Source organism: Homalodisca vitripennis, chromosome 6 (assembly GCF_021130785.1).
Source record: "Homalodisca vitripennis isolate AUS2020 chromosome 6, UT_GWSS_2.1, whole genome shotgun sequence".
In the NCBI taxonomy this organism is placed as follows: domain Eukaryota; kingdom Metazoa; phylum Arthropoda; class Insecta; order Hemiptera; family Cicadellidae; genus Homalodisca; species Homalodisca vitripennis.
This window is the reverse complement of record NC_060212.1, coordinates 115,597,947-115,622,449: the sequence shown is the minus strand read 5'-3', so window position 1 is coordinate 115,622,449 and position 24,503 is coordinate 115,597,947. Positions and strand designations below refer to the sequence as shown.

Sequence of the window (24,503 nt, the reverse complement as noted above, 5' to 3'; positions counted from 1 at the left end):
CTCGATCTTGTGCTATGGTATTTATTTGACTTTGATAGGAGAGGGTGTGTACCGTCATTCCACAGACTATTCCTGATACCCTTTCATATCATCTCTTTCTTCGTTGTAATGTGTCAAAGAGGTCAAGGAATTGTCCAATCCCTCTTGTTTATAGTCCTCTGCAAGATGTTTGGGTATCCATCATCAAGAGCAGACTTTTTTAATTTTAGGTTTTCTAACACAATTTTATATAGGACATACTTGAGGAAATTACTTGGAGAGATAAGTTATTTTAAATCTTTTTTCACAAATTTTCCTTACAATTCTATTCATCAAATCTTCAGTGATCATAGATCTGAACATCCCTTGTCATGAAATGAGTGTTTCCACAGCCACACTTGAACTCTTTGGCCCATTTTTGCATTTTACCTTTGCTCATTACACAATAGGACACACTTCAAAAAATTGACAATGAATGTCCACAGCTGACATGTTCATTGCATAAAAAAAACATTTCACTGACGATAACTCATACACAGCAAAGCATATCTACAGAACTGTATTAGTGATTGTCTGAACTAAAATAGTATACGGAACAAAGGCTCTTACTTAAAAAATGTCTCTTGTATTGATATCACAAACATTTTTAACAAAATATTAATATTGTCTGGAGCACCCGAGTAGAAGTTGATGATTTGAAAGTTTCAGATGATTTGAGCTTGTTGAAATTAGTTTTATTTGTAATTTTTATATAACAAACGTTTTTATGATTTGAAAAGAGAATATATAACCTTAATATTACAAATATCCAATGTACCAGAGGGTACCCAAAAGACACCAGAATTAATTTTTAATAGCTATATATTTTCAATATTTTTACAAAAAAAAAAAAAACCCCACTTTAAAATATTCCCCATTACAACTAATACGAGGGGTATTACAAAAATAAGGTTCCCATGATTTTTTAAAATAGACAGCTCTATATTTCTACTTAGTGTTATACATCAATTTAAAACTTAAAAGTTAAGCTATTTTTCCACATAATCACCATCTGTCCAAACACTTTTGTAGATGATGCTCCAACTTTTCTATCCCCATGTTGTAGAATTCTGCCGCCAATCCTTTGAGGAATCGAGTAACCTCTTCCTTGACTTCATCATCGGTACTGAAGCGTTGGCCACCCAAGTGTTCCTTTAATTTTGGGAATAAGTGATAATCACTTGGGGCTAGGTCTGGGCTGTAGGGGGGATGGCTGATCTTTAAGCAATATTGTCTCAACTTTTTCAACAACTCCATCTGAAACTGAAGGCCGTCCACTTCGGTTTTCATCGTGAATTTCCATGCGGCCTTCACTGAATTCTCTACACCATTTCCGAACGTGTTGAACAGATATGCAGTTTTCCCCATAAACTTTGATTAACTGACGATGAATTTCAATAGGTGAAATCTGATTTGCATTTAAAAAACGTATCACAGCACGAATTTTGCATCTGGCGGTAACAACGATAGGGAGATCCATCTTCGAAGGCAGCTAGGCCGGCACTGTTGGACGTAGCGAGGTGCGAGTGGTACGGATAGAGAGAGGAACAGCTGATGAGTAAGACAGTGTTGCCAGACTTCTCCCAACATATCGCATTCTGTTTCGGCGGCATAGGGAACCTTATTTTTCTAATACCCCTAGTACATTTGTCCTGCCGATGTTTTCACTGTTCAAAAAATTTTTTGTACTCGTCTTTAGAAATGGCTGACAGCTCCTCCCTCATTTTTTTTCTTGACCGCTTCGATGTTGTCAAATCGGTGTCCTTTCATGCCGCTTTTCATGCGTGGAAGTAAGAAAAACTCACATGGTGCCAGGTCAGGTGAGGAAATGTGTGGGGCAGCAGAACCATGCTATTTTTAGCCAAAAATGTTCTTTTTCCCAATGTTCCTTTTGATTGCCAGTTAGAACCCGAGGAACAAACTTGGCAATAACCCTTTTCATTCCCAAATCTTCCATTAAAATTCTCTGAACCAAGCTCCAAGATAACTCACTAATCTCTGACAGTTGATCAATTGTCTGTCGATGGTCTGTGACTACAAGCTGTAGAATTTATCAATATCTTCATCGATTCGGGCAGTTGATGGACGTCCAGAACGAGGTTTGTCATCAATCGATTTGTACACTTGAGTTTTCCCATAGCATCATCTTGGTAGGCTGTTTTCAATATTTCAGCAGCATTTTTACCAAGTAGAAAACAAAATTTAACAGCTGCACGTTGCCATCATGAAAAAACTAAACAAGAACAAAACAGCAATAGCAAAAACAATCAATGCAGATGAATGGAACAAGCCAGATTGACAATACAGGCGGCACTGAACTGGCCGTGAGTTGCGCTATACACGCCTAGCGGCCAGTATAGTAAAAAAACCCTCAATACCAACAACAGAACAAAGGTGATTCATCAATTTCCAAACAACTTTGAATACCAGTTGCAACATTTAAGCATGTAAAATTAGCATGTTACAAACTATAGGGATGGTTACAAAAGCTTGCAGTAATGTTACCAACAAAACGGTCACCTGCTGTTTTAAGAAAAGTGATTTTAAAGTAAGTAAACCTAAGGTGTTGAGGGTGTTTGTTCAGAAAAGTTCCAAATATTGGTGTTTACAAATTTATGAACTTAAAAAGTTATGTTTCTATTTGAATTATTATGTAAACATAATTTAATTTTTAAAATCATTTGTGTTTACTTTTGACGTGTTTGGAGTAATTGTGTACATAGGGCTTACTGATGAAGTTATCTAAGAGATTCATGATGTACAAATTCCTTCTTTGGCTTTAGGAACCCTATTGTAGTAAATATTGGCTTCAATCTCAATATAACAAACCTTATTTAAAAAATTTTGATGTAACAATTTTGTTCTGAACCTTAAAGGTTATTCTACCATTTAAAGGGCTGCAAAACTTTCATGGTTGGCTGTCTGTCTGCTCAATATCTCTAAACTTGAAATTTAGCATGAAGCTTCATATTTCTATTACAAGGAACATTGAATTCGATAATGATGCATGCCACTCCTAGGGATTTGTCTGAGTGTTAGTGAATATCTTTACATTCAGCTTATAGGTGACCATGATGGCACCGAGAAAATCATAGAATAAACAAATTTGTAAACAGACTGAGCTCAATCATATGGCTTTTGAATGTATGATATTTGTTAGATTGATAACTCCATGATATTTGGGGTGATATTTCAAGCGTGAATTGAGCTATAAACTTTAAATTTTGTATAGTTTGCCTAAGCAACTATAAAATGTTTGTATAGCTATCTATGACTAATGGTTCTGGTAAAATTCCTCTTCTGTACATTTGTCTCTCCATCTCCCTATCTTGCTATCATGGTCTGCTGTTGTGTGTGTGTTTAATGCATCTTTGTGAAATGAGTGTCTTTGTTGTAATATAATTTTAAATACAAAAATGAAACCATTCAATATATACGAATTTATGCTGTACTCTGATGATATCTGAAATATGTAAATTTAATCCAAAAGGAACAATACCAATTAATTCAAATAATTATATTTTAACAATCTACTACTTACGTCAATGTTTGTCTGTAAATTTTAAATACAGTTTAATAAACTTTAAAGAAAATCAATCCATGGAATGTTAATTTGGAGAAGAGAATGTTAAGTTCAACATAATATATTTCAGACAGCAACTTTGAGAATTCCCATCCCTTGATGGAATGAGAACGATTTTCTTTAAGAGGACTAAGATCAATTTAACTGCACTGACAAAACAAAAATTTCCTTGTCATATATAAGGGTTTCATGCAATTGTCTTATAACTTACCACCAACTGTGACAACAATCTCTTCTCTGATTTGGTTTAAAATGTTGTTCTAATATAATGTTATTGATATTTAAAAAATAAGATTTAAACTGTTTTAAAACCCTATTTGGATTTGACTTGCCTTCACATCGTGATAAATAAATTGAATTCTAGCAAAGGATTCACATTAATAAATTGTATTCTAGCAAAGGATTCACATTAATACATTGTATTCTAGTAAAGGATTCACATTAAGAAATTGTATACTAGCAAAGGATTCACATTAAGAAATTGTATTCTAGCAAAGGATTCACATTAAAAAATTGTATTCTAGTAAAGGATTCACATAAAGAAATTGTAATCTAGCAAAGGATTCACATTAATACATTGTATTCTAGTAAAGGATTCACATTAAGAAATTGTATACTAGCAAAGGATTCACATTAAGAAATTGTATTCTAGCAAAGGATTCACATTAAAAAATTGTATTCTAGTAAAGGATTCACATAAAGAAATTGTAATCTAGCAAAGTATTCACATTAAGTGGTTGGATTTAAGAAATGAATGTAGTTTGAAACATCCATTAATACGGCTTGGATGTAATGTGAGCTGAGACAAGCACAGTCTTGCAGTAAAGGAGACATCAGATTAATTAAACATCATTATCCCGACGTGTATGACACACAACCTCGAGTTGACACACAATACAAGTACTCTGTCCCTGGCAGTGTTGGGCAAATGCAGACATATTTCCACAGATGAGCCTCTCTAATGAGGCATTAAGGGATGTGTGTCAATGGCATGGCTTCTTGTATTTCCACCAAATCGCTTGCAATTTTAGAGCAAAACATGTAACGATGGCAAATGTCTGAAGTCCTATTACACGTTACTGAACGTGTGAAAGAAGACTACAATAAGCATTACCATAATTAGTCACTCCACCGGGAAAATGTATTGAAATATTAGGAATTTAAACTGTACTGATATAGCACCACTTATCTTACCAGGCAATAAAACCATGCATAATCATCACAGAATATCCGTTTTGGACAATGAGAGATAGAAAGAATACTGACTTCACACATAAGTTATAAGAATTAGTCCCCTGATAATATTAAACAAGCTAAAATTATGTTTAATGGTGAAGAGATTGTAGCATAAGGTGTTAAGAATTATATGTTTATTTGGAGGCAAAATCAGATAGAAGTTCACACAGTCAACAATCAGGTCAACCTGCCCATTTTTTTAATGAGCAAAAGCACTTTTTTTCTGTAGAGTAATTAATTTCTAATGACTCATAGCTTCTTCATATGTGATATAATCTTGCTGATTTATTATAACCACTTGAGTGCAATTTTATCTAATCTAAAGATAAAACTCTGACAATGCTTTTTTTATAGTGTTTCTCTTTGCAGCTGCGAACCCTGATTTTCTGAGATTGGTTTTGATTTGCTTGCAAGTAATTTTGTTCAATTTTATCTCTTTGAAATGATCTTATCCTAAGCGGAGAGAACAGGGTTTATTGCCTTGGGAGATCACAGAATTTAAAGTTTAAAATATGAAAAAGCATAAAAAAGCTTGAAATGTTTGTATATGTTTACAAACTGTTTAAAAAAATTATTATTTTTATCCAACAAACAAGTAAAATATGTTTTTAACAGGTTATACAATTTTTACAGACACTTTTAAATAAATTTTTATATTACTAACTGGACACGGTACTGTAAATGTTGAATCCTTAACCAACTGAGCTATCTTGAAGTTAAATTACACTTTTGGACCAATCTAAATCTGTTTGGATGGAATCAATACAATATTTGGTAGAATAGAGTTTTTATTAAATTTACAAACATTTGTACTGATACTTCAAATCAGATTTGTAGGAGAAATCAAATTAATAGTATTTAATACATCAGCAACTGAAACATTTTTCAGAGTTACCGGGTAGTATTGAGGGTACAATTTAATAGTGAGAGCACAGAATTAACTGAGTAAATATAAGAGCTTCTTCGGTTACATCTTGGATTATCATTTAATTTTTCTTTTGGGTTTAAAGAGCAAATTCTGAATAATTTCTTGAAACGCTCAGAAATTAATTTCAATTGGTAATTTATTTCAATTCTCTTATTTCAAAACATGGATGAATAAAGGAGTATTAAATAAATAAGTATGAAATCCTAAGGACAACAGTTTTACTGTACTCATAAATTAATAACATTTAAAACTATTATATTATGACTTCATTTATGTCAAAGTCTCCACCGAGCAAACTCACTTTTTAGGACTATCTTATTTGTTAGATTTAACAAGCAAATAGTGTATGGGGATAACCACCGTAAGGGAGAATATCAAGAAATGTCTTTCACTAAATGTGACCAAGTTGGCACGAACTAAACACATATAGTTTGAACATGATGACTGTAGCAATATTAAATTAGGCATGTACCTGCTTATAGATGGGTTTTGAACCCATATACTCTTAAGTTCAATATTTTTCTTCATATGAATATGGGAATATTTTGAGAAGTGTATTTTCAAAACTACTGAGGACCCTAAAGTTAACCTGTTATTCTATTCATAACTTAAAAAATGATCCTGTACATTTTATCTTAGGAATTATTTTTGTTTTAAAATAAAAAAGGTAACTTTTCACAAAACTCAGTGTAAAACAATCTATAGATAATACAAACTTATTATTATCAATCAAGTTCTTGTTCTTGAATAAACACAATGCTTATTTTTACCCTGCATATGCATTTACCACCAATTTCACTATTACTGCTTTTGTCATTCTTACTATAAGACATTTTATGATTATAACATTTTTGTGTCTTCCAATTCAATTTTACTTTGTTCACTACTATTTTCATTCAAGACATTTTCAATAAACAGAGTAATTCATTACAAATTGCAAATAATGGATGAAACAAATATATTGTCTACAAAACAAAGGTAATTTGTTAATTTGGTTGGCTATCTACCTGCTCAAAAGAGTAAAGAAGATTTTTTTTGTACACAAACTGCAACAAAAAAAGTTTTAGTAAGTAATCAGTAATATGTGTAGAGCTGACCAGATGCTATCAGTGAATAGACGTATCTGACTCGTAAAGCATGTACAAAAATATAAAAATCCACCTTTTCAAAACACAAAAATTAATAAAAATGTGTTTGATAAATAATTTGCATACTGCCAATGAACTCTTGTCACTGTAGATGTACTTCACTGGAGAACATAAACACTTAATTTATGTATTTCATATAAAATATTATATATATGAAATCATAATATTTCTTTACTTTGCTTAACTACCTCTAAATTTTCCATCTATTGCTACTAGTCAAACAATGATCACATAAAATAAAGTTCTTACAACAAAAAACACACCTCCGTTTCCACTTCCATGCATAGCCCGTTTCATTTAGTCTTTTCGTGATTGCAAACTGTAGGATGAACCTTGCCCATTTTGGTCTTGAAAGGGTTAAATAAAAAATATTTTATTGACACCTAACTCCTGTATTGGTATAATATCAAATTTTGACCCTGGACATATAAGAAAAATAGATTGCTAACCAATACTATACCTTAACTTTGTATTTTGGACTAAAAAGGCTATTAATATATTATCAGTAGTTTCAGTTTCACATTAAGTAAATTTACAAAGTTAGTTTTTACTACACCAAATTCCAACTCTAACATTTTAATGAGTTTTTTAATTGGGTGATATTCAATACACAATGTTTTAAGGAAGAAATTGTGCAATTAAAATCACTAGCTTTTGTAAGTAACAGTGAACTATACTCACTGTTTTCACGACTGACGTACAACAATGCTTGCTCCTCACAACTGACCCAAGACAACATTCACTTTTGTGACAAATGTCACATGGAAACACTAACTTGTTATCACGACTGAGACCCAGCAATACTTATGTGTCACAACTGACACATGACAGCGTACACTCCTTATGATTGTATCCCAGCAACACTCATTTGTCTCGTCTGACACCCAGCAATGGTCATTTTTCATGACTGACAGCTCACACTCAAATGTCATGACTGACACCAAGCAACACTCTTTTGTCTTAACTGGCACATGACAGCGCACATCAGTTGTCCTGAATGATACGCAGCAATGCTCATTTGTCACTATTGACACATAACTACGCGTACCAGTTGTCACGACTGACACCCAGCAACACTAATTTATCTCAACCTACACCCAGCAATGCTCATTTGTCACAATTGACACATAACTATGTGTACTAGTTGTCACGACTGACACCCAGCAATACTAATAATTTGTCTCAACCTACACCTAGCAATGCTCATTTGTCACAACTAACACATAACGGTGTGCACTAGTTGTCACGACTGACACCCATTGTTCACTTGTCACATGCATTATCAATTTTGTTATTGATTGCCAATTTAGATTTTTACACATTATTATTATTAATTCTCATTCAATTACAACATATTTTTTTAATAACACACACTCTCCCAACAGCTAACTTGTAATCAAATATATGTATGCATTTAACCTGAAAAATATTTAGTTATTTTTGCAATTATAAATTGCGAAAATAACTAATATAATTACTGAAAAATTATGGGGGGCTGTTAAAATGTAATATTATTATTTTTATTTTTTTTCTAACTTATGCAAGAAAATTTTTTAAAACTTATTTCTTTATCTGGATTACATTATAAGATACAGTTTCATTTAAAAACCTATCAAGAAAGGAAAATCTGAAAAATGTTGGCTGCAAAGTTAAAATGAGAATAATCTAAAAGAAATTTGGTTCATTGCGTTTTTTCTGTGTGATAAACTGATCTTGAAGAAATTCAAGTTAAAAGTTATAACTATGTGGTACAATGAATGAGCACGGTGCATTATGTTGCATAGCACGGCACAATATGTTGCATACCACGGCACAATATGTTGCATAGCCCGGCACAATATGTTGCATAGCACGGCACAATATGTTGCATAGCACGGCACAATATGTTGCATACCACGGCACAATATGTTGCATAGCACGGCACAATATGTTGCATAGCACGGCACAATATGTTGCATACCACGGCACAATATGTTGCATAGCACGGCACAATATGTTGCATAGCACGGCACAATATACTACCGTTTCAACTAACTCATTGTTATACCAAGACTTGTTTCTAAAATCACCGTTGAGAGGCCCACATTTTAACAGCAAAAATCTAGCTTTGTATTCATAAATATCTCAGGTACCAAACTTGCTAGTGTTTCATTAACTAGTGGTCACAGTAATTGAAAAATATATCTGCCGGTTAAATTAAGGGTAGTATAGCTCTAAAAGAAAGTACGAGATGAATCGTAAAACAACCTCCTTAAGTTTTAATTTGATAAGAATCTTAAACTGGTTTTTTCTTGTTAGATTTAGTATTTTGTAATCTAACAACAGAGAAGTTTTGTTGCCCAGTTGTTATCTACCGTACTTAACTACCGCATACTTAACTGCTAAATAACTGTTGGAAGTAAGTATTACCTGATTCTGCTTACACGAACTTGCAGGTCGGACAATTCCATTCGTGACGATTAAAACCTTGGCACACCTGGCGGGTGGCCTGTAACTAAAAACACAGGAAACACTCGTCAGAATCTTTGAATCGGCAAGCACTAAAATTTAATTAACTAACTCGAATTACAGCTCCTACAGTCTGATAAATTGCTTAACTTTACTTTTGCAGTCCATAACTAATTAAAATAAGCTCTATGTGATAACTAAATATGACAAAGCATTACAATTAGAAGCAACGCAGTACAGCCAATATCTTCAAAGGCCCTGACTCTAAAACTTACGACAGAACCAAATAATATAAAAGCAATGATGTGAGTAAGGCTAGTGTTAATGGACAGCCACACCTGATCAGATCACAAGAGACAACACCAGTTGGTTTTATCTGTACAATTTTAAACTTTCACTTTTTATGATCATTTAAGGAAATTTTCCATTCAGAAGGCGTTATCATTTTAATTTTTCATAAAATTATCCACATTGGATTTTACTTATACAATCAAATATTATTTAATAATATTGATATTGTAAACATAAGAATGGAAAATTATTAATAATAATAAAGCTAAATAAAATAATGGATACATACCACTAAACAACAAGCGACGGTGCTGTTGGTGTGTGGCCGTTATTTAGATATGTGCATGGCTTGACTCTTTACACTATTCTGATGAAAATTTGATCAAAAACAATGAAAACAAGTAGAAAACACATCCATCTGACGGTTTGACAGAACAGTCTTTAAATCAACAAAAGAAACATTTTATACTTAACAATAATAATACATAGAACAAGACTTATTCTGTGTATTTTCATCGACAGATATTAGTCACTTCCATAGTGAATCCAAATCTAAATCATTCTTTTTATTTTAAGAAGTTATTTAGTATTAGGAATTACTATTTCAGTGAACAATATTCAAATTATATGACTTATAAATTAAAGATGTTTCTCACATTATTATTTATAAAATATGTATTATATATCTTAACCAGTCATGTTGGCGAAGCACAACCACTAACGAGATATATATATAAAATTTTAATTAATTTCATGCAAACTTTACATTTTAAAAAATCAGATTTTTTATAACTTGTGCTTTAAAATGTTATAACATGACATTTAATTGACTCAAAGTTTTATGCGTATTTTCTAATTATTTATGATTGAATTTTCCAACTCTATAGAACACTGAACATCTATTAAACAAAGACTACACAAGGAAAAAGTATTCATTATTAAAGTTTGTTTCTTTTAATGTGTATTTTTACTCATGGAGTTTTGATGAAACGTCCAAGGGATACATAAGTCAATTATACAGTTAAAACTTTTCTTTACAAATTGATAAAATTTTGTATCCCTAATTCCATGCATAACAAGCGCTATACAACTGGACAAAGGACATAAACATGCAATTTTAGAAAAATTTAACTTTTTGTTTAGCTCAAAAAATACGTCTGAAATAATTCTGCAACAAAGCATTATTTTTACAGTTAAAATTCAAAATAATCTCATACTCCAAATTACCGGCTTAATTCATGCATTTAATCATCAAATCTATCAAACATACTCATTTTAGCAGAAAATCATTATGTGCCATCTAAAAATGTTCATCAATTTCAGAATGATTTTTCCTTAGACAATCTTACATTGTTGTTGACCATTAAATACTGAGTTTAGCATAGATTTGTCATTTTACCTTCCTGTATTTCTTATATCATTTCTTAAATGTGTATGAGACAGAAATGATTCTCCATCCAACATAATTGCCTAATGTGCTAACAGTGTCTCTCTGTTTTGTCAATTAAATTAAATTTGCACTGCCTTTCAAAAGAAGCAAGAGATGCTTGTGATTTTTTGCTGTAGACAAACATATTCTAGTATGATGAAACAATGAGCCTACAGCAATATAATAGATCCTTTCTGTAAAAAACTACAGTAAATAGTAAATGCTCTAATCTCAATTGAAGTTTTGTCACAATCATAACATTTTTACTACTTGTTTCTTTCCCACTTTGTAAAATATTTTTCTGTATTCCACCATCATCAATACCTAGCTTGTCTAGTCAACTATAGACTTATCGGTTTTTAAACCGAGTGAATTTTAATCATAAGTACCTTGGTCAACGAGGATGTTCTGTGACTGCACCACAGCGTGTTACCTTGCACTTGCAGTTAGTATTAGTATTGCGTTCCTTCTGATTGCGTACGATGAGAGAGCTACCTGCGCAAGCAAGAACCAGCGAGTGTGCAATAAGTCAAGCGGCATGCGCACAAACAACCAAACAGCGTGCCTTCGTCGAGACTTACTTGTGCGCAGTTTCACTGCGTGAAGAAATCAAGCCGTAAGCAACAGAATCACAAGATGGCTACACATTAACCTGTACACTGGAGAGGGCAGGGGAGAAATAAACAAAGCAGTTGATTAATTGAAACCAATAATCATGCATTTCTTTTACTCGGTAGCAATAATGATTAATACATAATACTGGACCGTCACAATACAGCCATAACTGACGATATCTTTAAGCGTTTTGACGCCTACCAAGCTTACAGACTTAGTATCTTAATATTCTGCTAAGCAGTTGATTAAAATATAAATATATAAGACAGCTAAACACTGTGAACAGTGTAACATAAAAGACAAAACGATATCATATAGAATATTGGAGATAATGTACATTGTTTTTTTCTTGCCGATGTAGGTACTTTATAAATGTTCATGGATACACAAAGTTTACAACACATCACAAAATACTCTAGAATGTATCGTTAATCATGTCAGTTATATACATCTCTTCACACCATTTAGTTACACTATAATGACTATATTTTACCTAAAATTTAATTAACACAGATTTACTTGTCGTGTCGATGTACGTATAGGTGTTCGTGTGTGTCGAGTGTTTGTGTAAATGTTGTGTTTTATTCATTACAATAAGTTAATCGTCCTACAATAACCATTCACACTTGTACTGTAATAAATATGGAAAAAAATGGTGCACAGATGTCAACAAAACACAGTACCGCTGTCAAATGGAAGCAGCCTATGCATGCCATTGCATTGGTTGAGAAAAGGCACTTATCCAGTAAACTTGTTAGGTCCGTTCTTTTAGCAGCCTCAATCGGCAAACGAAAGAAATCAAACCAAAAGCAAGCAAGACTTTAACTAGTAGCAGAATTATCAAGCATATATCAACACATAGTTTAGCAGTATTCATCAAAGATGATAACAACAACAGGCATCTATTCTAAGTGGAAGGAAATGAAGATATATTTAACACTCAACAAAATCTACAACAACTAAAATTCGTTTTACCAACTATTTATGCTATTCCACTAAAACAACTTTCATGTTTATTTTTCACTTTCATTTGCACAGTGATAACTGACATATGACTTATAAAACTATATAAATACTTGTAATTAAAATGTTAAACAATTTAAAATAAAACAATAACTTGAACAATATTTTAACAATTAATTGTAATAATTACCAAACTAGTAGAAGGTCAGACCTCTTAAGAAATATATTATGGTTTTGTTTGATTTCTTAACATTGCCAAATTGAAGACCGTTATTAAAATGAATTATCCACATGAATATTAGATTACGCCAAATTCACCGGAAGCAGAAAAGTGATTTCTAAAGTAATAATTCGGGTAAACACAAAATGCAACAAGGGGGTACAACAACCATGCCTCCCTCCTCAGCCCACTATTTACAGTTCAAGCTGTGTTGTGAGTGACAAGCAGTGAACGCTTTCAAACGACCTAAAAGAACGAACCTACAACGCTAACACTACAAACCTTCAAAATGCATTATGTTAAAACTTATAACAAACTAAAATCGTAATAACATAAAAATTTAACATGGTTTTTCTTTAAGAAAAAGATAAAATCAATTAAAAGTTTATAATGAACAAAGACTTTAACCGTGGGCACTAGCGAACTATAGGAACACTATATAGACACTCAGGCCGACATCAAAACTCTACAATACATTCATCACAGTTCAGGTAGTTTTCATTTTTTTGTACGGTTGAAGTTCGTCATCATTGTTGTTGTTGTTGACCGCAGCAGCAAGTAGGTCAGTGATGAGGTTAGGGTTGGGCTGGGTATGAGGAGCTGTGGAGGTGGATGGGTAGGCCGGGGCCGGGGGCACAGGAGGGCGCATGGCCGCTAGGGCCGCGAAGTGGTGGGACAACAGTTGGTGGTACGCCGGTTGGTTAGGGGCAGGAGTCGGGGCAGGGGCGGTCTGCTTGTTGAGGGGCACCCCCGTGAACGCGGCCAGACCCTGGGTGGGGGGAGGGGGGGCCCGGTACTCACATGAGACGGGCACGAAGGGTTGCAGCAGTTGCTGGTACGCCGTCGCACTTGGCTGGTACACAGGAACTCCGGACTTGTCCCCGGCTGCTCGCTTATACGGCACCATTCCGGGGAAGGCCTGAAACACACGACAATGGCAAGTTCTTTATACACCATCCAATCACAATCTGTATTTAAACACAACACCTAATAATAGGTTTTACTACTTCTGTATTAACACTCACTTAAATCTGTAATACTCCAAAAATGTACATCTGTCCACAAATAGAATGTAATACATGTATTCAAAGTGTAGATCTTGAGTCTCAATATTGTGGTATGATTTATGAATTGTATTGCAATGTAAATTAGTAACTGAATTTGTCCAACAGGTCTAGCGATTTTTTTGTTCATGGTGAAATAAGTTCAGAAGTAATGATCAATTTCCATGAAGAGAGTGCTTTCTTTGATTTCTTAATCTCTAAAGGACTTAAACTCATATCAGAGTTATGAATACAGCCAAGGGCACCATAGTCTTATAGCCCCCCATGAGAAAATGATGGTATAAATAGGGTAGAGAAGTAATGGTCCAAATTGATGATGTAATTATGGAATTTAAGACAGTCCAGTATGAAATTGTAAGATAAATCTGGTGGGTAAGATATAAGAATTATTTTAAATTTTCAGTTAACTTTTATAAAAATGGCAAGGTATTAATTGTAAACTCATTATTAAAAGTAGAGTATTTAACATTGAATTAGGATTACATTATCTTGAATGTATAATCTTAAAATATTCTGATAAAATGCATTTGTTTTAAACATCAGAGGGCATCCAGCAACTCGATTACTTCTTTCACAATGTTCAATTGACAGGGCACAAGCCACCCTACTTCAATGTTCAAAAGTCAACAGCAACACTGTTTGGTTAAGAGATTATGATTATGGGAGAGATAAGGATTATCAAGCAGTCCATATCTATTCAGCAAATTAGATATATATATATATATATTATATATATATATATATATATATATATATATTACAATTTGAGTTTATCATCAATAAAATAATATAACTAAATTATAAAAAACAAAATTTTAATAGTTACGAAATTATTAGGAAGCTCATTATTTCTCATTATGAAGGAGTTGGTGGAGCAGCATGTTCCACTTATGGATCCTTCAGCAACATTAGACTGCATTTGAGTATCCTAGGATGGAGCAACATCTACTATTCAAGATACGCCTTTGCTTCATGTTGGGAATTAACATCAGAGTTGGTGGAGCAACATGTTCCAGTTAAGGATCCTTCAGCAAAATTAGACAGCAGTCAATTATCCTAGGATGGAGCAACATTTACTATCCTAGGATGGAGAAACATTTACTACCCCTGATACACCTTTGCTACATGTTGGGAATCATGGTGTACTAACATCAGAGTTGGTGGAGCAGCATGATCCTTCAGCAACATCAAACAGCACTCGATTATCCTAGGATAGAACAACATCTAGTATCGCAGATGCGCCTTTGTTTCATGTTGGGAATCATGGTGTACTAACATCAGAGTTGGTGGAGCAGCATGATCCTTCAGCAACATCAAACAGCACTCGATTATCCTAGGATAGAACAACATCTAGTATCCCAGATACGCCTTTGCTTCATGTTGGGAATCATGGTGTATTAACATCAGAGTTGGTGGAGTAGCATGTTCCAGTTAGGGATCCTTCAGCAACATCAGACTGCACACCATTGTCCTAGGATGGAGCAACATCTCTATCCCAGATGTGCCCTTTGTTTCATTGGGAATCATGGCATATTAACTTCAGACTGCACTCGATTGTCCTAGGATGGAGCAACATCTCTATCCCAGATGTGCCTTTGTTTCATGTTGGGAATCATGGCGTATTAACATCAGAGTTGGTGGAGCAGCATGATCCTTCAGCAACATCAAACAGCACTTGATTATCCTAGGATAGAACAACATCTAGTATCCCAGATACGCCTTTGCTTCATGTTGGGAATCATGGTGTATTAACATCAGAGTTGGTGGAGTAGCATGTTCCAGTTAGGGATCCTTCAGCAACATCAGACTGCACACCATTGTCCTAGGATGGAGCAACATCTCTATCCCAGATGTGCCTTTGTTTCATGTTGGGAATCATGGCGTATTAACATCAGAGTTGGTGGAGCAGTATGATCCTCCAGTAACATCAGACTGCACTCAATTGTCCTAGGATGGAGCAACATCTCTATCCCAGATGTACCTTTGTTTCATGTTGGGAATCATGGTGTATTAACATCAGAGTTGGTGGAGCAGCATAATCCTCCAGCAACATCAGACTGCACTCGATTGTCCTAGGATGGAGCAACATCTAGTATCCCAATATTTATAGTGTTACACAAAGAAGTTCTATAGTACAGAATATTGTTTTTGAGTACACAATTTTTTCAACTTAATGGTTGGCCGCCTAGTTTAAATGAAATAGTGGAGGCTTTAAAAAACAAAAAATAAGTTGGCTCCAAAAACTTTATCCTGGCTTTTGGGAGAGGTGCTGGAGTTTGGTAAACAGCCAAAATGCATTTAAAAACCATCACAGTGTCAGTATTTGTCCTCGGCAAAGATAGCAATAATGTGTGACACACCAATGTTGGTTTGTGTATGGTATTTATTGTACAATCTTTATTTCCGCCAACTAATAAAGAAATTCCACTTAATATCTTAGCCAAGTCTTTCTGGTAGCAGAGGGAACAGTACCACAGGGGGCTGTTGATTGTTCCTGCCGATCTGGACTAAGAAAAGTGAACAATCCCCTTTTTAATGAAAAGACCGCTTGGATCTCACACAACAATTGGATTACATCTTCTATTTATGGACTGATTGTGAATGTTTTAAGAAATATAACTACATTTTTGTACTTCATATCATACGCTTCTAATCTACTATATAAACTTTTCTATATCTTTTTAAACAATTAAATATACTTTAGAAAAATTTCATTTCTGAAATTAAAAAATTTAGTTTTATCTTGGACATTCCAATATTTTATACGCATAACTAAGAAGAATCTTGCAAAACAGAATGAGGGGGAGTGTTAAATAATGTACTGAAAAAATCTTAAGTGCATATTAGTTATAAAAATAAGTTCTGTGTAAGAAAAATAAAAAATGAGAAAATATTTATAAAATAAAACACAAGTGATCTCTGGTTAGTAACATGTTAAACTCAACACATACTAATTGTATAAAAAGCTTGAAATTACAAAATAAAAACAAAATATAATGATTCTAAACAAATAAAAGTGTATGATGCTGTTCCCTTTAAATCATTTGCAGCAGGGTCTCAGATAAGAGATGTTGGTAACTGAATGAATGCGCAAAGGGGGAATGAGGGTGCGAATTACACAATTTTAAGATACCTGCCTTAGAGCTGATAGATATTTTACTATGACCCTATATACTATGCTTTTTAAAGAGAAATCAACTCCTTATTCAAGTTAGATCTTAGAAATTATTTGACTGGAAAACGTTTACAGCTAAAGCATTTATATAGCATAAATTAATAAAATGTTTCAATCAACTTTTATTATTTTATAAACTTGTAATATTTGCAAAGAAACGTGTTTAGCAAAGAATTAATCCTTTTTTAGCAACACTAATTGGTAAAAATTATTTCAATCTCAGAAGAAAACTGTAATTTAAATTATACGCTAGACCAAAAAGAACTAAGGTGTTGTGGTCACGTTAAAAATCATTTATTGCTTTTATGACACAAATAAATATTAAAAATCGTGAATAAATTGACCTCAAAGTACAGAAATTATTATATACAGTGACAGAAATGCTACTGATCATATTTATCAAAAGCAATTATCATTTCCAAATTTGATCATTCTTTTTCAACCAGTTGCACAATTCCACGATTGTAATGCTATCGTATTGATTGGACTTTAATGTTAGGATTGGATGTGAAACATAGAAAATAAAAGACAACATCTTTAAGACATATAAGATCTGTGGTGGATACAAAATAAGTTCTAGTACTATACATTCTATCATTGCAGGGCATCTGAGTTTCTGTAATAATAGTACAACATTTTCCAATATCCCTATAATGGTTTGATTGAATTGAAAATAACTTTTTGTGTAGAATATTAACTAATGGTGGAACATCAGTTAATAACTGAACTCCCAAATCAATAATGGGAGAAATAACAAACTTGTTTAGGAATATCTTGGCAATACTGTTATTGTAATAACAGATAATATTGCTGATAATAAAAAAGCATCATGGAAATTGGACTACTCTCCTCTTTCCAGAGATCTTGTCACTGTTGCCAACTTTACACAGTAACCAGGTGCAGAAACAACATGTTTGTATAACGCAATCACTACTTGAATATCGATATGTTTTAAATATTCCTCACAAAAAGATTCTGTGGAGTTCAGAGACACAAAGATATTTATCTAAATTTTGTAACAAGATTAACCAGAATGAAGCTGTTCTTTACTAGATGTCATGTAATCAGTAGGTCATCAGACATACCACAAACTCATTCCAATTTTCTTAATGTTAGTTTAAAGTTATTATGTTAATAACTCTGTAATTTAAAGTTCAAAAACACTATATACTTTGATATTGTATGTGAACAATTTCACAAGGCATATTTAATGGTTAATTTTAAAACTAGCTGGTTTGATTACGTAAGATAAAATTATTGTTTTCCAATTTTGTCTTCTATATAACATATCATGTTTGTAAAATGAAACAGTAACCTTTTCCTTCTTTTTATTAGTCCTGGTTAATTTTTCTATTTGATTCTAAATTTTTAAGAGTTTAGGCAAAATATTAATTTTAAATCTATGGATTAAAAGAATGTGATTGTTCTTTAAAAGGGAACTTATTTTAAATAAAAAAGTGAGTGAACTGAATTTATGTAAGGCACCGAAGAAGATTGTGCGTTGTGAACAAAACGGGTGAAGGAAGATGCACAAGCAACGAAATGTAAAATGTTTTATTTTGTGAACCAAAGCCATTCCATGAGAATTTGGGTGAATAATGGAAAAGCAAAATAGTGGTATGAACCCTTTTAAGCAGTACCACAATTTAAAGTAACAACTAAAGATGCAAAACTATAAAAAATTAACAGTAAAATAAATTATTTTCTATCTAAAAATACAAGATTTTATAAGAATTAAAATTTTTTCAATATTCTTCAAGTTAAGACAACTTAAATTCACTTATTAAATAAAATTTAATCAATATTATAGGGAACTCTTTTGAATTTTTTCCATTGAGTCATAAAGAGAAGAGCATAAAAACATGTATGATGTATGGATTAACATTTTTATACCGATGATCTATGAAATTATTTTGTAAAGAATCCAAAATGAAGCTGTTTTAAAAACTAAACTTTTCAGTCCGATTAGACTTCTATAAATTTTACTGAATGCTTTTACATTTCAGATCATTGAACCACTAATTTTTGTTTTTTTGTGGTCTTGTGCTAATTTGCTTTTAATGAGTTAATTTTACAAGCTGTTGACCACTTAAAATTATTTAGTCTCAGTGTTAACGTCTGATTAATATTTTTCAATTGGTGTAAATTTCCAGTGTGGGTTATATTTTGCCTTAGCAAAATGTTAATAAGCATTAATGGGTGTATTAATATTGTATCACACGACCACAGTATTAATGACCGTTTTAGATTAACCCTAAGGAGGTTCAGACAATAATTTTAGGCGATATGATGTATTTAATTTTAAAAAACTGACAACAAATGGGGGGTATAATAAATGGATATCAAATAGTACTTTGGAAGTTGCTATAAAAGGGTTATTTTACAAAACTAATCAAATATAATCTTCTAAGAAGCTTTGTCGTGACATATATATAAAACATCATTTAAAACAATTAATTTTGAAGAAAAATAAACATCTCCACCAATTAGGTGTTTGCTGTGCTAAAAAATGCACATTCTGATAATTTTTTAGTACATGAAATAATTTTGATTTCATCTCATTTCATTTGATTTTGAGTAAATAATTAAACGGTTCCGATTCATAAGTGTTCAATTTTGAGCAGACTCTACCAACTAAAAATATATTTTGTTACAGTTTTATTAATACTACTTTTCAGATTGGTACCCTTCAATTTATAGTTCCTAAAAAGAAAAGTAATTTAATGCATAATAAATAGAAATCAGTGTAACATTTTGAAAATTATTAAAATTGCCATTTAACGAAACTAAAATGGTATAAATTCTCACTGTATTATTTGTTAAAAATAGACACAAGCAAAAACAAAATGGAATTTACTAAAACCCATGGTTGTATAGAAGCTTTGTTTGTATTACAAGATGCAGTTGTCATTTATCAATTTTGAGATAAGGACTTTAAGGGGAGATAAGGAGGATTTTGGACTTATAATGAATTTATTTTAACTTCCCCTTGAGCCTAGGAAATTGCTCAACAAACAAAACAAGTCTATTTTAAAATTATTTCATACATTAGGTATTTATCCACAGTTTTATAATTAAAGTCTTGTACATAACACTCACTCTAATCAATAATCTCTCAATGGTTTACCAAATGTGAATTCAGCATTATATTATACAAACATTGTGAGGAAAAGGATTTTTCATATCCTTGGTAGCTTTCATGTTACTACTGAAGTTTTTACTAAGTCCAGTGAATTTATGGTAACCAAATCTCCCTTTTTAAATCTAAGTCAAACTTTTTAAATCACTCTGAATTAAAGGAAGGAACAATAAAAACCGTTGTAGATTTAATCTATCCTTGAGCATGGTATGAAATACAGTTATATTTGTGCTCATTAATAACTAATCCTAAATGTTTTAAAACAGCTGAAAGATTTCAAATTAGAAATCAAATTAAGAACCAAAATCTGATATTAAATGCACAGAAACAATTCTATCTGAGTCTTAAAACTCAAGTAATTTCACTGAAATTCAAATAATTAGATAAAAAAGTGAATATATATTTGGTTTCACAGTAGATTAATTCTATGGAATTAAAAATCACATAGTAGTAAGCAAAACCTGTAACGCTTTAAGAAAGAATTTAAGATGATATAAAATGCAACTTTATGTAATGAACCAACTAAAAATTGTGGAAGAAATTGTTTATCTCAAAAGCAGGGAAAATAGATAATTTATGAAAACTTTCCAAACAAAAAACTCTAAATAGCAATGGTAATCTACTCTCTCTACGGAATCTCTTGTTCCATCAGAAAGCCAAGATTATCCAACAAGAGTAGCAAAGCATTTAGCCGTCACTTATACTAAATTAAATCACACCATGCAAACAATTTTTGTTCAAGTTAATGTTTTTTCTCGCTGTTTCGAAATGAATTTCAGCTGAAACAGTTTTCTGTCTCGTATAACCAATAACTAAAACTAGCTTTGATTGTTCCCAAAACCAGTGCCAACGACGCGGTAAGCGAACGGTTTGGCACTGACTTTGGACAATAGAGTGTGGGAGGCAGAACTTACAAAATTTTCGTAGTAGAAGGAACCGACACTTTTCATGTCCATCTGAAACAGTGAGAAGGGAGACGCGTAAGAGAAGGGGAGGTAATGCCACGCCATGATGTCTTTGACAGTCACTAGGCAAACTACGTTCGGGTCAACACTACAGTGTTCAGAAAGCACAACCATCACCTGATGTGACTGTCAAAAAGCATGGCATGCAGTGACCGTTAGAGTCCAGTGTGCAAGATTAGTTAGCGCAAGCTCGCGGAACATGCTGACAACCAGAGATCTACTTGCAACATCGGTTTAGTCTCACTTTACTCAAACTGTGTATGGTAATCACTTTTACTTCAGAAAGACTCAGAACTTTTACAAGAATGAAAATAAAATGAAGCGAAATAAAAATAATATTGGTAGTATCAAAACGGGTAAAAGAATTAGGTAATAATAAAAAGAAGCACGGTCACATGACATAGCAAATAACGGATGCACAATCAATTAATTGTGAATACAATTGTTCAGCAGGGTGTAATTTGAAAACTAAATTCAGGAGCAACAGCGGAATACTACAAAGTACTTTTTTAAGCTGAAGAAATTAACCCTTGACCTTAAAACTAAACATTCGAATTAGCGGTCAGAGTCAGCCAAACTACGGTACAAACACTTACTATGTATAAGAAAGAGAGAGAAAGAAGGGAGAGAAATAGAGAAAGTAGGTGTGCCAAGCCATGTGACCCTGCTTTTTGTTCTAAACTAGACGAGTCATCAGCTTTCAAAAGTAAATTATCCTAATTTCTCTACAATTTCATAAAAACGTAACTTTAAACTTTCATACGTTAACGGATATTGCAGTTCTCTTATAATTTACAACTGTATTGTAACATTGTCTATGGCTAAGTTTCTCTATTTAGTAGTTATAATGAGCTGTGACTCGTATTAAGAGCTAACTTGTCTCTACAGAATCGGATTCTAGCCAGCCTCCTCCTCGTAAAGAACAGATAATAAAAATACACATTTATTTGTTTACAAAAGAGTCAATCATAATATTGCTGGGCAAAAATTAAATGCGTTTGTTTACATCTACTTTTACTACACAAACTGAACAGGTACACAATCAAGTGAACCAAAACTAAACCACTTCCAGATTTTTACAATTTTTAATTCAGCAAAATTCTGTCTTAACTACCAACCTGGACGTGAGTATATACTAAAAAAACAATTTTAAAGCAACCAATCGTCTCTATTTTAGGTCTGTTTCAGTACTGCAATGTATGGTAGTTTTTTTAGTGCAACAAAATGTATCTATTAGTGTTGTTTTATTTACTTTTTTACTGGGATTAAACAATTTTTACTGTGATTCTATCATTCAATTTATCTGTTATATTTAACCGGCATTTGAAACTGCGTAAAGTGACCGGACAAGAACTGTATTTGGGAAGAAGCTATTTCTCCGACTGGCGTGTATACTACAGTACTGGTGTAGGCAAGTGTAGGTGGTGGGGGGAGGGGGCTGGCTAGAACGGAGAAAGTGCAAAGCAAGATGTACCAGTAGAAGGTCATCACTAGGGTCCCTGGGGCGCTTCCTGGGGAGTTCTTGCGCAGTGGGCAGACCCAGCACACTCGGCTATTAGTAAGCAGCAAGCCAGGGGAACAGCCAACAAAAAAAAACAGTCAAACAAAATATAATGAATAGTACCGGTGAGTAGCCGAGTAGCATCTGCAGCCGTGTTGTAACATGCCTGGAATAGAGAGGTTAGCAGACCTCGGGGGTCTGCCCTGGTACCGTCAGTTTATGTACATCCACCCAGGCTTAGTAAAACCGCAATAGATAAAAATCGTGTGCTTAACTAAAAATATAACAGATAAGTAAGAGAGAGGATATGGTGTTGGTTCAGTACCGTGGAGCACACTTATAGTCAATGGTGAACAAACTAGGGACGGTGTCTATTTCAAACAGTTATGGATCGATTTCGACAAACAAATGAGATTTGAAAAAGCACAAAGTTTAAAGATTCAGGCTCACCAACAGATCTTGGAATCTACAAAAGCCCGACACGGTGAAACGATTGGTGCTCGGGGAGCGGGTGGTTTGACGGCACCAGGCTTTACAATCTACAAACAAATCATGCAAGTTGTGACAACGAAAGCCGACTCGCAAGCAGAACTCAGGGAGTACAATCAACCAACACATTAGTAGAGGCTGTAAACACAACAGATTATGAGTGTGACAATACCCTTGCTAACAAGCCATCGGCTAGATCTAGACAGCTGTGTATGTATACGGTCTAAGTGTCAGTGCTGGTCCTGCATTCTACCTTGTACACACTCACCAACTCTATAAGACTAATCCATTATCATTAGGTTCTCTTATCGGTAATGGTACAGTTAGTCCTATAGCTAGGATACTTGCCGCACCAGAGTCCTGCAGAGCTACGAGAGAGGTTAGAAACAAACAGTGGGAGGGGGGGTAGGGTGTAAAAGAAGGCAAAGAAAAGGAGAGGACCACACTACTAGGCTAAGAGAGAACACAAATACATTTATCATTCTGAAAAGAAACCTGGAACCGTCCCTGGGAGCCAGCTTGCCTTGCCTCGGCCAAACAAAGTGATAAATAACAGAGGCATTGCTCTTACTTGCAAAACACACTGTCAACTTTGTTATATGACTTCCCATCACTTTCGGGTGTCGCAATGGGTGATTTACACAAGGGTTAAACGCACCAGTCCAAGTGGACATCATTGTTGAAATATTGAAAACAAACAAAAGAGGAAGAATTACAATATTTTCCTTAACACAATCTTCAGTTATGTTAACAGGTCTAAATTTATTAAATACTGTGGTTGTTATTTTGCATTTTATCATTTGGAGATGTCGAAAGAATAAACACAATATTTTAAATAAACGAAAAACATAAAAATTCTGTATTTCTAATGGTAATTCTCTTCAAAACAAGAAGTATTTAAATAATTAAAATATTAGAATATAACAACGCACATGGTTTTACAAACATAAGTAATGCTGAATAATTCATATTTAGCTGTATTTTAGAATCACAGATGCTATTTACTATAATTATCATATTTTTAGTTGTTTTCCGAGAAAAAATAAGATTGAAATTACCTCTTAATAACTTATTTAAGAATTTATTTCTTTATTATAAATTACTTAAATATATCTGAAAGTTTGTAGTATTTTACTAAAACAAATTCCAAATAATGACTTCAATTTATTATGTTCAGAAAGGCAATTAGAAGCAAATAAAATATTTAAAAACCCAGAATTTTAGTAATGGACTTTAATTAATTTTAAAATAATATTTAATTACGTCTTGTTATATTGCGGTAAAAATTGCT

At 33.2% G+C, this 24,503-nt stretch overlaps 1 protein-coding gene across 8 annotated transcripts in view; it reads right to left on the bottom strand.

The window, feature by feature from the left end:
• Positions 1-24,503, bottom strand: part of LOC124364761 (muscleblind-like protein) — a 769,654-nt gene that overhangs the window by 3,980 nt on the left and 741,171 nt on the right. For 5 of the 8 annotated variants that reach the window (XM_046820483.1, XM_046820484.1, XM_046820482.1 and 2 more), the window contains 3 exons: positions 22,697-22,774; positions 21,172-21,213; positions 11,778-13,798 (listed from right to left, as the gene is read on the bottom strand). In XM_046820483.1, coding sequence (XP_046676439.1) covers positions 13,367-13,798; positions 21,172-21,213; positions 22,697-22,774 — 552 coding nt within the window. In that variant the 3' untranslated portion in view covers positions 11,778-13,366. Of the gene's footprint in view, positions 1-9,322; positions 9,408-11,777; positions 13,799-21,171; positions 21,214-22,696; positions 22,775-24,503 lie in introns of those variants that run through there. The other 3 variants (XR_006922648.1, XR_006922649.1, XR_006922650.1) reach the window with 3 other exon arrangements.